This window comes from Fundulus heteroclitus, chromosome 4 (assembly GCF_011125445.2).
Source record: "Fundulus heteroclitus isolate FHET01 chromosome 4, MU-UCD_Fhet_4.1, whole genome shotgun sequence".
In the NCBI taxonomy this organism is placed as follows: domain Eukaryota; kingdom Metazoa; phylum Chordata; class Actinopteri; order Cyprinodontiformes; family Fundulidae; genus Fundulus; species Fundulus heteroclitus.
In genome coordinates, this window is record NC_046364.1 from 3,708,582 (window position 1) to 3,726,019 (window position 17,438).

The window sequence follows — 17,438 nt, forward strand, 5'->3', positions numbered from 1 at the left end:
ACTTCAACGGAAGGTTTCCAGATGGATATGCGGAGCAAATCCATCTGGCGGAGTCAGGTAACCGGTTCTGAAGTCCTTCCACTAAGACTAAGAACGTAGAGAACATGGACCCGGTTCTGAAGTCCTCACTAAGACTAAGAACGTAGAGAACATGGACCCGGTTCTGAAGTCCTCACTAAGACTAAGAACGTAGAGAACATGGACCCGGTTCTGAAGTCCTTCCACTAAGACTAAGAACGTAGAGAACATGGACCCGGTTCTGAAGTCCTCACTAAGACTAAGAACGTAGAGAACATGGACCCGGTTCTGAAGTCCTCACTAAGACTAAGAACGTAGAGAACATGGACCCGGTTCTGAAGTCCTCACTGAGACTAAGAACGTAGAGAACATGGACCCGGTTCTGAAGTCCTCACTAAGACTAAGAACGTAGAGAACATGGACCCGGTTCTGAAGTCCTCACTGAGACTAAGAACGTAGAGAACATGGACCCGGTTCTGAAGTCCTCACTAAGACTAAGAACGTAGAGAACATGGACCCGGTTCTGAAGTCCTTCCACTAAGACTAAGAACGTAGAGAACATGGACCCGATTCAGAAGTCCTTCCACTAAGACTAAGAACGTAGAGAACATGGACCCGGTTCTGAAGTCCTCACTAAGACTAAGAACGTAGAGAACATGGACCCGGTTCTGAAGTCCTCACTAAGACTAAGAATGTAGAGAACATGGACCCGGTTCTGAAGTCCTCACTAAGACTAAGAATGTAGAGAACATGGACCCGGTTCTGAAGTCCTCACTAAGACTAAGAACCTAGAGAACATGGACCCGGTTCTGAAGTCCTCACTAAGACTAAGAACGTAGAGAACATGGACCCGGTTCTGAAGTCCTCACTAAGACTAAGAATGTAGAGAACATGGACCCGGTTCTGAAGTCCTCACTAAGACTAAGAACGTAGAGAACATGGACCCGGTTCTGAAGTCCTCACTAAGACTAAGAACGTAGAGAACATGGACCCGGTTCTGAAGTCCTCACTAAGACTAAGAACGTAGAGAACATGGACCCGGTTCTGAAGTCCTCACTGAGACTAAGAACGTAGAGAACATGGACCCGGTTCTGAAGTCCTCACTAAGACTAAGAACGTAGAGAACATGGACCCGGTTCTGAAGTCCTCACTAAGACTAAGAATGTAGAGAACATGGACCCGGTTCTGAAGTCCTCACTAAGACTAAGAACGTAGAGAACATGGACCCGGTTCTGAAGTCCTCACTAAGACTAAGAACGTAGAGAACATGGACCCGGTTCTGAAGTCCTCACTGAGACTAAGAACGTAGAGAACATGGACCCGGTTCTGAAGTCCTCACTAAGACTAAGAACGTAGAGAACATGGACCCGGTTCTGAAGTCCTCACTAAGACTAAGAACGTAGAGAACATGGACCCGGTTCTGAAGTCCTCACTGAGACTAAGAACGTAGAGAACATGGACCCGGTTCTGAAGTCCTCACTAAGACTAAGAACGTAGAGAACATGGACCCGGTTCTGAAGTCCTTCCACTAAGACTAAGAACGTAGAGAACATGGACCCGATTCAGAAGTCCTTCCACTAAGACTAAGAACGTAGAGAACATGGACCCGGTTCTGAAGTCCTCACTAAGACTAAGAACGTAGAGAACATGGACCCGGTTCTGAAGTCCTCACTAAGACTAAGAATGTAGAGAACATGGACCCGGTTCTGAAGTCCTCACTAAGACTAAGAATGTAGAGAACATGGACCCGGTTCTGAAGTCCTCACTAAGACTAAGAACCTAGAGAACATGGACCCGGTTCTGAAGTCCTCACTAAGACTAAGAACGTAGAGAACATGGACCCGGTTCTGAAGTCCTCACTAAGACTAAGAATGTAGAGAACATGGACCCGGTTCTGAAGTCCTCACTAAGACTAAGAACGTAGAGAACATGGACCCGGTTCTGAAGTCCTCACTAAGACTAAGAACGTAGAGAACATGGACCCGGTTCTGAAGTCCTCACTAAGACTAAGAACGTAGAGAACATGGACCCGGTTCTGAAGTCCTCACTGAGACTAAGAACGTAGAGAACATGGACCCGGTTCTGAAGTCCTCACTAAGACTAAGAACGTAGAGAACATGGACCCGGTTCTGAAGTCCTCACTAAGACTAAGAACGTAGAGAACATGGACCCGGTTCTGAAGTCCTCACTTAGACTAAGAACGTAGAGAACATGGACCCGGTTCTGAAGTCCTCACTAAGACTAAGAACGTAGAGAACATGGACCCGGTTCTGAAGTCCTTCCACTAAGACTAAGAACGTAGAGAACATTGACCCGATTCAGAAGTCCTTCCACTAAGACTAAGAACGTAGAGAACATGGACCCGGTTCTGAAGTCCTCACTAAGACTAAGAACGTAGAGAACATGGACCCCGGTTCTGAAGTCCTCACTAAGACTAAGAATGTAGAGAACATGGACCCGGTTCTGAAGTCCTCACTAAGACTAAGAATGTAGAGAACATGGACCCGGTTCTGAAGTCCTCACTAAGACTAAGAACCTAGAGAACATGGACCCGGTTCTGAAGTCCTCACTAAGACTAAGAACCTAGAGAACATGGACCCGGTTCTGAAGTCCTCACTAAGACTAAGAATGTAGAGAACATGGACCCGGTTCTGAAGTCCTCACTAAGACTAAGAACGTAGAGAACATGGACCCGGTTCTGAAGTCCTCACTAAGACTAAGAATGTAGAGAACATGGACCCGGTTCTGAAGTCCTCACTAAGACTAAGAATGCAGAGAACATGGACCCGGTTCTGAAGTCCTCACTAAGACTAAGAACGTAGAGAACATGGACCCGGTTCTGAAGTCCTCACTGAGACTAAGAACGTAGAGAACATGGACCCCGGTTCTGAAGTCCTCACTAAGACTAAGAATGTAGAGAACATGGACCCGGTTCTGAAGTCCTCACTAAGACTAAGAACGTAGAGAACATGGACCCGGTTTCTGAAGTCCTCACTAAGACTAAGAACGTAGAGAACATGGACCCGGTTCTGAAGTCCTCACTAAGACTAAGAACGTAGAGAACATGGACCCGGTTCTGAAGTCCTCACTAAGACTAAGAACGTAGAGAACATGGACCCGGTTCTGAAGTCCTCACTAAGACTAAGAACGTAGAGAACATGGACCCGGTTCTGAAGTCCTCACTAAGACTAAGAACGTAGAGAACATGGACCCGGTTCTGAAGTCCTCACTAAGACTAAGAACGTAGAGAACATGGACCCGGTTCTGAAGTCCTCACTAAGACTAAGAACGTAGAGAACATGGACCCGGTTCTGAAGTCCTCACTGAGACTAAGAACGTAGAGAACATGGACCCGGTTCTGAAGTCCTCACTAAGACTAAGAACGTAGAGAACATGGACCCGGTTCTGAAGTCCTCACTGAGACTAAGAACGTAGAGAACATGGACCCGGTTCTGAAGTCCTCACTGAGACTAAGAACGTAGAGAACATGGACCCGGTTCTGAAGTCCTCACTAAGACTAAGAACGTAGAGAACATGGACCCGGTTCTGAAGTCCTTCCACTAAGACTAAGAACGTAGAGAACATGGACCCGATTCAGAAGTCCTTCCACTAAGACTAAGAACGTAGAGAACATGGACCCGGTTCTGAAGTCCTCACTAAGACTAAGAACGTAGAGAACATGGACCCGGTTCTGAAGTCCTCACTAAGACTAAGAATGTAGAGAACATGGACCCGGTTCTGAAGTCCTCACTAAGACTAAGAATGTAGAGAACATGGACCCGGTTCTGAAGTCCTCACTAAGACTAAGAACCTAGAGAACATGGACCCGGTTCTGAAGTCCTCACTAAGACTAAGAACGTAGAGAACATGGACCCGGTTCTGAAGTCCTCACTAAGACTAAGAATGTAGAGAACATGGACCCGGTTCTGAAGTCCTCACTAAGACTAAGAACGTAGAGAACATGGACCCGGTTCTGAAGTCCTCACTAAGACTAAGAATGTAGAGAACATGGACCCGGTTCTGAAGTCCTCACTAAGACTAAGAATGCAGAGAACATGGACCCGGTTCTGAAGTCCTCACTAAGACTAAGAACGTAGAGAACATGGACCCGGTTCTGAAGTCCTCACTGAGACTAAGAACGTAGAGAACATGGACCCGGTTCTGAAGTCCTCACTAAGACTAAGAATGTAGAGAACATGGACCCGGTTCTGAAGTCCTCACTAAGACTAAGAACGTAGAGAACATGGACCCGGTTCTGAAGTCCTCACTAAGACTAAGAACGTAGAGAACATGGACCCGGTTCTGAAGTCCTCACTAAGACTAAGAACGTAGAGAACATGGACCCGGTTCTGAAGTCCTCACTAAGACTAAGAACGTAGAGAACATGGACCCGGTTCTGAAGTCCTCACTAAGACTAAGAACGTAGAGAACATGGACCCGGTTCTGAAGTCCTCACTAAGACTAAGAACGTAGAGAACATTGACCCGGTTCTGAAGTCCTTCCATGGCTCCCTGGATCTCAGAGAATAGACTATAAAATCCTTCTGTTAGTCTATAAATCCCTGAATTAGCACCTAAATACATCACAGACTTGTTATCAGTGCATCAACCCTCCAGACCACTCAGGTCTTCTGGCTCCAGCCTGCTCTGCAGAACCAGAACCAGAACCAGAACCAGACATGGAGAAGCAGCATTTAGTTCCTATGCTCCACTGATCTGGAACAAACTTCCAGAAAACTGTAAAAGTGCTGAAAGCCTGAGTTCCTTTAAATCGAGATTAAAAACACATTTGTTTAGGATTGCCTTTGAATGTTCAAGTTAAACTGTTTTACTGTTTTCAAATTTTCTTTTTTTGTTTCTACATTATATCCCTACTTGCTTTTATTCCTATATTTTAATCATGTAAAGCACTTTGCATTGTCTCTGTACTGAATTGTGCTATATAAATAAATTTGCCTTGCCTTGCCTTGTCTTAAACGTACTAATTAATTCACTCCGAAACTCGTCAGGATGGAGCTGCGCTGCGTCATCGCCGTCATCCGTCACGGAGACCGAACTCCCAAACAGAAGATGAAGATGGAAGTTCGTAACCCCATGTGAGCGTCCCACCCCCCCTCCCCCCGTTTACTCCCCCGCCAGATTAATCGCCCCTCAGCTGATCCGTTCCCTTCCGCCCGCACAGGTTCTTTGATCTGTTTGAAAAATACGAAGGGTACAAAACGGGGAAGTTGAAGCTCAAGAAGCCGAAACAGCTGCAGGTAAAATGATGAATTCTGAGTCCTGACACGCAGAAATGAGGTATTACGCCCGCGCAGCTGGCAGCTTTTCACTCTGGTTGTCTACAGGAGGTGCTGGACATCACCCGGATGCTGTTGGTGGAACTGGGACAGCACAACGACTGTGAGATTGAAGAGAAGAAGTGCAAACTGGAGCAGCTGAAGACGGTTTTAGAAATGTAGGTGAAGACAGTTTTGATCATTAACCTCCTTTCGCTGGAAGCTTAAACTTTACACCAAGTTATTAAATGCACAGCATGATGAGAACTAGGGCTGAACAATTAATCGCATTTTCAATATAATTGCGATTTAAAAAAACGCAATTTCCAAATAGCAGAGTCTGCAATTTTTGGCTATGTAACAATTAGGGAATTAGACACGTCCTTTAGGTGTTGATAAAATGTTTAAAGTGGGTTTGCCTCCACATGGAAGGGAAGAGAGCTGCAGCAGTGAGATAATTTAATTTTATTACTTGTTTTAGAGTTTATATAATCATACATAGCATTAAGTTCTGGTCAATCAGTTTAATACATAGACTTGCTTGTTGGTTGGACTTTATGTTCAACAACGATTGATGTCCAAATCAACTAAAAGCTGTTCTCTTGAACAATATTCTTATTTATAAAAACATTAAAAGTTCTTGTTTTAAATAGTCCTTGTTTACAAACATCTTTATTTAGAGGCCATTTTTGTTGCTTGTGGTTAACGCAGAGAAAAGTCAATATTGCAATTTTGATTGAAATATATTGTAGGCAGAACGCAATAATTTCTGCTCTGAGTTTAGATGCTGCGGGTCTTTTAGCAACTAATCCACACGGCAAGGAAACAAATTGATTTGTTTGTATATGTTTAAAAACACATGATAAATTAAACTGGGGGGGAAAAATTGCATTAAATCGCAATATTAAGATAAAAAATCGCAATTAGATTATTTTCCAAAATCGTTCAGCCCTAATGAGAACGTAGCATTTTAAGCTAAGATCGCACCGTTGGACGTTTCTGCTCTGTTTCTCCTCCCAACGTCCACAGGAGCTTGCTGCTCTGTTCTCATCGCTTCATTGCTTATAAAATAAACTCCTGCCGAGAAAAGAGTGGCGGCAGACCTATGAGGTCATAGCTGTGATTCATTAAACAAGCTGTTAACCTTCTGTTGTGGTTTGAACAAATCAGTTGTTCCAAGGTTTTCGTGCTGCTGATAAGCCCGCGGCGACACGTCTGACAGGATCCACGTTTCCCAAAACGCCGGTCAGAATCCAATTACAATTAAAACGGGCAACGAGAACATACGCATACAGAAATGTGACGTTACGGCCGTATGCAGAGGGCTGGGGCCGATGCGTATTTCTGAGAAGGCATGTGGAAGGAAAACCTGTAGTAGGACAAAAGGCACAAACTAAAGAGAGAACTGCAGCCTTGAGATGATTGATTGATTGATTGATGCTCTGATCATATGCCGTCACATCGCTGATCATGAAAGTCCACAAACATTTGGGCAGGGATTACTGGAATGATGTCCTGTGGTCTGAGGCGACCCAGATAAATGTATTTGGTCCAGATGCTGCCCGGTGAGAGAGGCGGCAGCCAGGTCAGGGGTACAAAGCCCAGCGTATTGTTCCTGCAGTCAAGCACGGCGGTGGGAGTGTCATGGTTTGGGCTGCCAGCTGTGGGGAGCTGCAGTTCATCGAGGGAACCGTGAATATCAACATGTACGGTGATATAATGAAGCAGAGCGCGGTCCCTTCCCTGCACAGACACGATGATGACCACAAACGCAGCAGACTTAATAATGGTGGCCACACTATATGCACAATTTGGACATTTTAACTAAGGGGGGTATTTACTTTTGTTGCTAGTGGTTTAGACATTAAAGGCAGTGTGTTAGTTTTATATTGTTTTATATTTGTTTTTCAGGGATTGGCTAATTTAACCTCAAGCTGAACACTGACTGCTTTACATTGTATCAGAGTGTCAAATCTTCAGCGTTGAAAACATGAAAACCTACAGAAATGTGACGGGTGTGCTCACTTTTCTGAGATGCTCTATGTTCCTCATTTCTGGACTGAAATATTATCTCAAACTAATGTTAAAACTTTAATTAGCTGTGAGCTTTAACCATCAAAATGAACAGAAATGTCATCCTGTGTGTAATGAATATGATTTTTGTGAGTTCCCCTTTTTTTGACTTAATTTACAGAAATAAATTCAGTCTTCTTAGAGCAGGGGTGTCCAAAGTGTGGCCCGAGGGCCATTTGTGGCCCCTGCGCTGATTTTGTGCGGCCCTCCTACTGAATTTCAAGAAAGATTTGGCCCACCAGCGCCGGTGGCTTTTTTGCAGATGGAAACTTTTTATCTTTAATGAGAGTAAATATATTATAGACAAGTGAAGATCTTACAGTTGAATGTTTAATTGAATGTTTGGTAGAATACAAAACATTTGTCTTTTAACAAGCACACTTTTTACATTCACTTTAATTTCATAATAAATAGGGCGACGTTTACTTAAATGCAGACTTTGGTGCATTAAAATCTGATTGGAATTAATTTGATAAAAGAGGCTTTGTAAAGTTTAATATCTTTTCTTAAAATTATCATATTTTGTTGGGCAGTGTCAGTATTTTTGGTTATTTTATTTATTTTTGTTAATGTTTTGGCCCCCGTGTGCTTTCGATTTAACAATTTTGGCCCAATAGCCGAAAAGCTTGAACACCGCTGTCTTAGAGACTTAGACTTAAACAACTTTATTTGTCATTTTGTATGTACAGAGTGCGTACAGAACGAAATTTCGTTGCATACAGGTTATAGGAGTATAGTCAGATTCCAGGTGGAATAAGGCAACATTGCAACATAAAGTGCAGCTGTGATCAAAATGTTAACATATAACAGTGCAGGAGAAAAACAGTGTGCCGTCACATTATGCAGGAGAATTTACGAACCATTTTTAATGTGCAAAATAATCGTGCAAATAAGGCATTTGTGCAAAAATGCATTTCTGTTGTGTAAAGGGAAACTAAGAGTTCGGCAGCATTGGTAATGCCAGATAGACATGTAGGGACGCAGATGTGCAAATGTACAGATGTGGTGCAGAGTCCAGTTTATAGTTCAACAGTTCAGTTCTGATTTCAGTATTTCAGATTTGGACAAAGGTGGAAATTGTTCTACGCTTCAAATAAAGGAATACTTTTACACTACAAATTATGATTTGGTACTTTAAAGCCAATCACTTCTTAGAAATGGGACTTTGCAGAAAATAGTTTTGAGTTTTTTGAGATAAATGAAATGATGTCGCAAGGAGTAAGAGAAGACTCTGTGTTTATCTATAAAACTTATGAAATGGTTTTATCCGTACATCTTTTTTTGGTTTTTAGGTACGGTCACTTTTCGGGGATCAACAGAAAAGTGCAGCTGACTTACCTGCCCCATGGGCAGCCCAAGACCTCAAGCGAGGAGGAAGGTTGGGACATTTTATTTAATTTGAAAAACAAAACTAAGGTCAAGTATTGGTTTATTCTAGCTTTGAATTTTCCTCCCGTCGTCCGTTTCAGACACGCGTAAGGAGGGTCCGTCTCTGCTGCTGGTGCTGAAGTGGGGAGGAGAGCTGACTCCTGCTGGCAGAGTGCAAGCTGAGGAGCTGGGGAGAGCCTTCCGCTGCATGTACCCTGGAGGACAAGGTGAGAAGCTCACCGGCGTTTAGTCCTGCTGGGAAAAGCTACGTCAATGCTCTCATTATCCCAAACCAATGTGTAAAGTGCTGCAATTCAGTAATGGAGAAAATAATCTGACATTTTTGAGGAGTTAAGTCAGAGAGCGTAGCGGCTCCAGCAGTCTGAGGTTGGCCTTCTGGTGTTTGGTCATGAAACAGTGATGCAGTGCAGGATTGGGGGTCGTTTTCTCACGTTGCCAAAAGGGTAGGGACAAATGTAGGTGTTGTGCCATTACGCACGTTCTAATAGGGCTGGGCGATATAGATTAAAAAATAAATCTCCGATTTTTATCATACCAAATCCGATTAATCGATTTTTTTTTTTCCTCCTTTTTGTTTCATAAAAAGAAATTAAAGAAATTATTTTAAAACCTTGCTTTTTATGTCAAGCATTTCGTCAGGGAGTTGACCTGAATTCAAAGTGCAACTAAAAACAAGCTGTGAAACATGCTTGTAAAACATGATGGCAGCCGTGCCATTATAAACAATGAAAATATAACAAAACATTTGCTGCTAGTGGTATTACACATTGAGCTAAGAACAGGCTTCACTGCACTTGTAAAAAAAAAAGTAAATAAGTAAATTAAGTACCTTGTATTATGGTAAAAAAAGTTTCCATTTAACAATATTTTGACAATACATTTGCCTAAACATATATTCAGCATCACATGCTGTTCTCTTCATGGAAACCCAATGAGTGTATTGGCAAAATAAAATCCAGATTTTCCAAAAATTAAATCTTAAAGAATTGTAATCGATTAAATCGATTTATCGCCCAGCCCTACGTTCTAATTTATTTAATGTTTAATAAATAACTCTGTATGTTAGGTACTGTCCGGTGAATATCAGCTGATATCAGGACAATAGTTAAAATGATTCAAGCGCTGAGAAGGATGTAGGAACATGTTTGCAAAGCACACAGAAGCGTGCGTGGTGTTCATTCCCACCATTATTGCTGTTTGGCCTGTGTTGATGTAGGAGACTATGCCGGATTCCCAGGCTGCGGGTTGCTACGCTTACACAGCACGTACAGACACGACCTGAAGATCTACGCGTCTGACGAAGGCAGGGTGCAGATGACCGCCGCCGCCTTTGCAAAGGTATCCTCTCTTCTGATGTCACTGGAGCTTGGTGAAAACAAAGTTCTAATTAAACCAACAAACAAGTTAATGATGACCATCAGTAAGCAGTAATTGTGGAAATAATTGTATTTATTGGCTGGAAGAAAAGTTAAAGTGCAATAAAGAAAAAACCTGATTAAATGGGGGAAAAGAGTCGCAGATCTGCAGAATCGATCTCTTTATTGATGACATCTCATCGTTATGTTTAAATGTGCCATTTAATTATTTCTCTCACTGCATCCAAATGATCTAATGATCAGTTTGGATGCAGGTGAGCCCTGAACCCAAGGTTTCTAGGTCTGCATAAGTATAGACAAATTATAGATTTTCCAGGTTTGATTTAATTTTCTAAAATATACATTTCTTAAACAGATTTGTGCTTTTCAGTTAATATTTTTGTTAGATTTGCCATATTTTAACCTTTTTAATATTTTAGCTTTCCAGTGACTGACCGAGAACCACCCAAAGCTACATACAGGATGGAAAAAGGACAATTTCACAGCTTTTTTTTTTTTTGCATTCTAGACAACCGAAAAATTCAGTTTTTAAACAAAGTGGTTTATATATAGGCAAACAAAGCATTGAAAGTGGTTAGCTGTTTTTTTTTTTTTTCAGAAGCTGAATAAGGTATTACAGGGTTCCTGCGGATCCTTAAAAAGTCTTAAAAGGCATTGAATTCTGTAATATAAAACTAAGGCCTTAATTGGCATTAAAATGTCTTTCTTAGGTCTTAAAATTGTTACCAGGTCATAAATAGGATTTTATTTTTGTAATCCTTACCAAACAGTAAAATAATTGATACAATTATATTTTTTTTACATTTACCGAATGGCTCAATGTAACCATTAATGGTTCCGTCCCGATAGCAGAACCAATAAAAACTGTTGCGGCCGGACCATAGCTGGGAAAAAGAGTTGGCACTGGTTATGTTGTGGTTTTTAAAACTGATTTATAGTTTATTTTAGTAGGGAACAAAACAAAGTTTGTGAATTCAGTTCAGTAGTTGTTAAAAATAGATCTGTAATTTGTGTTTTTCTTTTAGCTTTCTTCCTATATGGAATGTTTTTCAAAATCTTTAACATGTCTACTGGGCCAGAAAGTAATGGTTTATGTTAAAATAAACATTTGGGTGAAGTTGTCGCAACCAGGTTTATCTTGTTTATCATGAAGTTAGTCTTAACTTTTTATTTCAAGTGGCATTAAAAAGTCTTAAAAAGTCTTGAATTTAACTTGCCTTACGCTGTAGGAACCCTGTATTAGAGATCTTATGCTGTCCCTTAAATACCCTTGTGCTGGGGGCATACCAGCACAAGACACATGTTTTCTATTAAAATGTCAATAATTTTAGAAAGATTGCCGGAATAAAAACTCCAGATTTCTTGTTGCGTTTGTGTGAGCAGGGCTTGCTGGCTCTGGAGGGGGAGCTGACGCCCATCCTGGTGCAGATGGTGAAGAGCGCCAACATGAACGGGCTGCTGGACAGCGACAGCGACTCGCTGAGCAGCTGCCAGCACCGCGTCAAGGCCCGGCTCCATGAAATCCTGCAGCGCGACAGGGAGTTCAACGACGAGGACTATGACCGGGTAATTAGCCGCCAGAGCTTTTAACGCAGGAGGAACGCATTAACACTTTCCTCATTTTAGGTTTAATTGCACAAATAAGTGCTTGATTCATCTGATTTATCTGCAAAGTTTTCATCTTGATCTGTAGAAGAAGCTCCTTCCTTTAACGCTCACAGCCAGCAACTGCTGTTTTGTGGTTTTTCATGGAAGCAAACATAGTTGTATCTTTGTTTAAATCATCAACCACAACAGCTACCCCACCTCAACAGTGGCTTTCAATTGTTATTTTTAACACACCATCTTTCCTACAAACAACGTGGTTAAACAGAAGCTTCCCCGCAGCAGGAATGTACCAAAACCTTTAATGGGAGAAGTGGTCAGAATGTGAAAGGCGACTGAAAAGAACGACACATTTCTGTTTCTTTTTTTTAATCAGACAACCAGAGTAAATACAGAAAGCTGGCTTTAAATCATGTAAAGCACTTTGCATTGTCTCTGTACTGAATTGTGCTATATAAATAAATTTGCCTTGCCTTGCCTTGCCTTTAGGACAGAGCTACCCTAACCAGCCGGGCCGTTTGTGATATTACTGAAACAGAACCTGTCTGACAACACGAAGTAGGCGAAAATATCTCAAAAAGCAACACATCAGGCCCCAAGCTAAAGAAACAGTCATTGACATAATCTACCTTATTATTAATGCAATAACTGCACAAATAAACAACTGTTATTATTATTATTATTAATATTATTAATATTATTATTATCATCATCATCAAACCTTTATTTCATCAGGAGGACTCATTGCATTGAGTGTTTATTTACAAGAGACCTGTTGGCATATATGTAAAAAGTTGTATAGTAAAACAATACAGGACCTACTAAGGACATACAGCGTCACAATGCACAAAGTAATCAACAAAAAAATTTACAAGAGCAAGAAATGTCTGACATTGTTATAAGATTTTTAAACCAATAACAGTTTCAGTTCCTGTTGGAGACGATTCCAGCTGGAAGGTGCAGAGGAAGAGAAGATTGGTTCTCCTAACTTTATACGGCCCGAGGGATGTGATGAATTCATATATAAAATGTCATCATGGTCCAAAAAAAAGGTGGTGACAACTGGCATTAAAAAAACAGGACTTTGGCCTAAGCTTCTTCAAAAGATTATCAATATAAGCTTTAAAGTTTAGCCCATCATGGGTTATTATACCAAGATATTTGTAGGACATAAACTCAATAGAGGAACTTTCTGATGGAACAATTAAAAGTAAAATGGGAGGCACTCTCTATATACTGGCAGACATCACCTTGGTTTGATTTGCATTCAGTACCATTCTGAGCTCTTTTAGTCGTGATTAGATTAAACCAAACGCAGACTGCCGCTGTTTAAAAGCAGCAGCAACAGTGCGAGCACAGCAGTAAATAAGGGTGTCATCAGCATAGAGATGGACAGAAGCCTGGAGGTGTTGACCTAAATAATTTATATAAAGGGTAAACATTGTAGGTCCAGACACTGACCCTTTAGGTACACCATTAATATTAAAAGGTCATCTGCGTAGAGTGAGACCCTGTTATTCACCGCCTCTCCAGATTCCAGATATTGTGTCACCAAACTGTAAAACTGTAAAGTAATGGCAAGAGGTTCAATTGCAAGGTTAAAAAGCAGAAGACTCAGAGGACTCAACCCTGATGAATTCCTCGATAAACGCTGAGTTTTGGATATCTGAGAGTTTGAACGGTCGTCTAAAAGTTGGACCCTTCCTTTTCTTCCTATGTCCTGTTTTTCCTTTCCTCTTTACTTCCTTCCATGTGTCCTTTCTTCCTTCCTCCCATGTGTCCTTTCTTCCTTCCTCCCATGTGTCCTTCCTTCCTTCCTCCCATGTGTCCTTTCTTCCTTCCTCCCATGTGTCCTTTCTTCTTTCCTCCCATGTGTCCTTTCTTCCTTCCTCCCATGTGTCCTTTCTTCCTTCCTCCCATGTGTCCTTCCTTCCTTCCTCCCATGTGTCCATCCTTCCTTCCTTCCATGTGTCCTTTCTTCTTTCCTTCCATGTGTCCTTCCTTCCTTCCATTTTTCTTCCTTCCTTCCATTTTTCCTTCCTTCCATGTGTCCTTCTTTCCGTGTGTCCTTCCTTCCTTCCTTCCGTCCTTCCATGTGTCCTTCCTTCCTGCCTTCCATTTTTCCTTCCTTCCTTCCATGTGTCCTTCCGTCCTTCCATGTGTCCTTCCTTCCTTCCTTCCTGCCTTCCATTTTTCCCTCCTTCCTTCCAGCCCTCCATGTGTCCTTCCTTCCTTCCATGTGTCCTTCCTGCCTTCCATTTTTCCTTCCTTCCGTGTGTCCGTCCTGCGTTCCTTCCCTGCCTTCCATGTGTCCTTCCTTCCTTCCTTCCTTCCTTCCTTCCTTCCTTCCTTCCTTCCTTCCTTCCTTCCATGTGTCCTTCCTTCCTTCGATCTTCCATGTGTCCTTCCTTCCATGTGTCCTTCCTTCCTTCGATCTTCCATGTGTCCTTCCTTCCTTCCGTCCTTCCTTCCTTCCTCCGTTCTTCCATGTGTCCTTCCTTCCGTCCTTCCTCCGTTCTTCCATGTGTCCTTCCTTCCTTCCTTCCTTCCTTCAATGTGTCCTTCCTTCCTTCGTTCTTCCATGTGTCCTTCCTGCCTTCCATGTGTCCTTCCTTCCTTTCCCTCGGTGCATCTTCCATTCCTTGTGTTTTAGTTTAGTCCATGTTTGGTTTTCTAAATGTGTTTAACTGAATTTAAATAAGGAAGTCTGGAAAGTTGAGTCCATAAAAGTCATGAATAATGCAGGAATCCTGTAAAGGTGAAGCTGTGACGTCGCTCCCCCTCACTCTACCCAAGGCTGCCTAATTACACACAAGGTTGTTTTAATTGGAGCAAAAAGAATCAGATTTTTTTTTAGAAAACCTCCAGTGGGATGTAATTAGTCTATTTGTCTGCAGTGTCGAGTTAATCTAAAGAAAAGTGTTGAAGGTTTGTTGTTACCTCGTGGTTAACCTGGGTCTGTGCTCCTCTGGGACAGCTGGCTCCAACCTGTGGCGCTTCGGTGGTGAATTCAATGAAAATGGTGACGAACCCGGTGGCCACATGCGACCAGGTCTACGCCCTCATTCAGAGTCTCACCTCACAGATCCGCACCAGAATGGAAGACCCAAAATCCGCCGGTATAAAGAAGAGAAATCCTTACTTCTGCGTTCAGTTTCCTTCAGCTACATGTCTTTATTTAGCCAGACGTGTCCCCCCCCCCCCCCCCCCCCCCCCCCCCCTCCCAGACCTGCAGCTCTACCACAGTGAGACCCTGGAGCTGATGCTGCAGCGCTGGTCCAAGCTGGAGAGAGACTTCCGCATGAAGAACGGCCGCTACGACATCAGCAAAATCCCCGACATCTACGACTGCGTGAAGTACGACGTCATCCACAACGCCTCCCTGGGCCTGCAGGACACGCAGGAGCTGTTCCGACTGTCCCGAGCTCTGGCCGACATCGTTATCCCACAGGTGAGAGCGGGAAGAACGACTTATTACTAGGGCTGAACAATTAATCGCATTTTCAATATAATCGCGATTTAAAAAAACGTAATTTCCAAATCGCAGAGTCTGCAATTTTTGGCTATGTAACAATCAGTGAATTAGACACGTCCTTTAGGTGTCGGTAAAATGTTTAAAGTGGGTTTGCCTCCACATGGAAGGGAAGACAGTTGCAGCAGTGAGATTATCTAACTTTGTTACTTGTTTTAGAGTTTATATAATCATACATAGCATTAAGTACAGGTCAATCAGTTTAATACATAGACTTGCTTGTTGGTTGCACTTTATGTTCAACAAGGATTGATGTCCAAATAAATTAAAAGCTGTTCTCTTGAACAATATTCTGACTTATAAAAACATTAAAAGTTCTTGTATTGAATAGTCCTTGTTTACAAACATCTTTATTTAGAGGTCATTTTTGTTGCTTGTGGTTAATGCAGAGAAAAGTCAAAATTGCAATTTTGGTTGAACTATATTGTTGGCAGAGCGCATTCATTTCTGCTACGAGTTTAGACGCTGTGGGTCTTTTAGCAACTAATCCGCACGACGAGGAAACAAATTGATTTGTTGTTTGTATATGTTTAAAAATACATGATAAATTAAACGGGGAAAAAATCGCATTAAATCAAAATATTAAGGAAAAAAATCGCAATTAGATTATTTTCCAAAATCGTTCAGCCCTACTTATTACCGCCTTTCTCATTAAATAACATTAGAAGGCCATGACTTGGTAGCAGATTGTATTTTTATAGAATTTATAGTACGTATTATTCATAGTGATGGCTTAGTAAGTTTATATAGTCTCTGCTTTGTGGAAAGGTAACCTAAAGTAAAAAATGCATCCAACCAACAAATGAGGAAATTCAAATTGTTTTTGATTACTTTTTTTTTTATTATCGTATTCTTCAGACTATAAGGCACACTTAAAATCCTTAAGTTTTCTCATAAATTGATGGTGCGTCTTATACATGATCACCATTGTGCTTACTGACTGATTTTATGTGGTACAATGTGTTCCAAAATCTGTTAAAATGTGTAAGTACAACTTTGGTTAGAAACAAAGCTGCTCTGCTCAATAGATATTAGGAGCATTACGGTACACTGTGTCACAACCTGATAGGACCCCTGAGCTGTCTACCCGAATGCCTGACTGTAATGTCTAAACTAGAAGTGCATTTATGTAAGTTAGCCTGGAGTACGCGCTAGCAACAATAAACCTAGTAAGTTAATTCAATATCAAGTTAAGTTTATTTTGGCCTTTTGTTAGAAACAGGCCAGTGTAGTAGTCCAGCTACTCTGTCCTCCTGACAGAGACGGATAGAGAGCTGTGGACGTGGAGGAGTGATATTACATGTGCCTTATGGTCTGAAAAAATGCAGTAATGGGAACCGACTTACAAAAAAAAATCTGATTTCAGAAAAAATCAGAGTTGAGCATTAAGACTTGCAGAGGAAACGTAGCCTTAGTTATTGGCAGAAGGAAATATCACCAGCAGGGAGGCCAATAATTATGACTCATTTCATTTAATTAAAAATATTAATTCCCTTTTTTTTTCCCCCATTGAATATGTATTAAAGGCCACATTGTTCTAACATTTAATAATGTTAAACATTTTTCTATATGTATATATTTTTATTTAAAATATCTTTACTTTCACAGCAAAGTTAACTTTGATTAAAATCCTTGTTTGTTTGCAGAGACCTGGCTAATAAAGCAGATTCTGCTCATTTTCACTGGGAGAATAAATCACTATAATGCATTTTCTACACTTCTAGCTTATGTTATGCTTTTGATTTAAAAAATATTTGTATATTTGCTTTTTTCTGGTATGAATATATTTTTAATCAATGGGGATCTGTAAATAATTAATAAAATGACCCTTTGCTTTGGTAAACAAAGGCCTAAAACTTAATGTAGAACAGATTACTAGATCAATGTGTGCTTCTGTGCTTTTTTGTTTCTCTTGTTGTGTCTCTGTTCTGTCTTCTGTAACCCCAGTCAGTCGAGACAGATGACCGTTCATACTGAGCCCGGTTCTGCCGGAGGTTTTCCTTCCCGCTAATGGGGAGTTTTTCTTCCCACTGTCGCTTCATGCTTGCTCAGTATGAGGGATTGCAGCAAAGCCATGGACAATGCAGACGACTCTCCCTGTAGCTCTACGGTTCCCCAGGAGTGAATGCTGCTTGTCGGGACTTTGATGCAATCAACTGGTTTCCTTTAT

The 17,438-nt window shown here is 41.6% G+C and overlaps 1 protein-coding gene across 16 annotated transcripts in view; it reads left to right on the forward strand.

Moving 5' to 3' along the window:
* Positions 1–17,438, forward strand: part of ppip5k1a (diphosphoinositol pentakisphosphate kinase 1a) — a 73,370-nt gene that overhangs the window by 19,249 nt on the left and 36,683 nt on the right. For 15 of the 16 annotated variants that reach the window (XM_036135879.1, XM_036135884.1, XM_036135880.1 and 12 more), the window contains exons 12-20: positions 5,027–5,113; positions 5,200–5,275; positions 5,363–5,472; positions 8,659–8,744; positions 8,836–8,961; positions 9,972–10,093; positions 11,515–11,697; positions 14,714–14,855; positions 14,964–15,187. In XM_036135879.1, the coding sequence (XP_035991772.1) occupies positions 5,027–5,113; positions 5,200–5,275; positions 5,363–5,472; positions 8,659–8,744; positions 8,836–8,961; positions 9,972–10,093; positions 11,515–11,697; positions 14,714–14,855; positions 14,964–15,187 (1,156 nt within the window). Of the gene's footprint in view, positions 1–5,026; positions 5,114–5,199; positions 5,276–5,362; positions 5,473–8,658; positions 8,745–8,835; positions 8,962–9,971; positions 10,094–11,514; positions 11,698–14,713; positions 15,188–17,438 lie in introns of all 16 variants that reach the window. The other variant, XM_036135878.1, reaches the window with a different exon arrangement.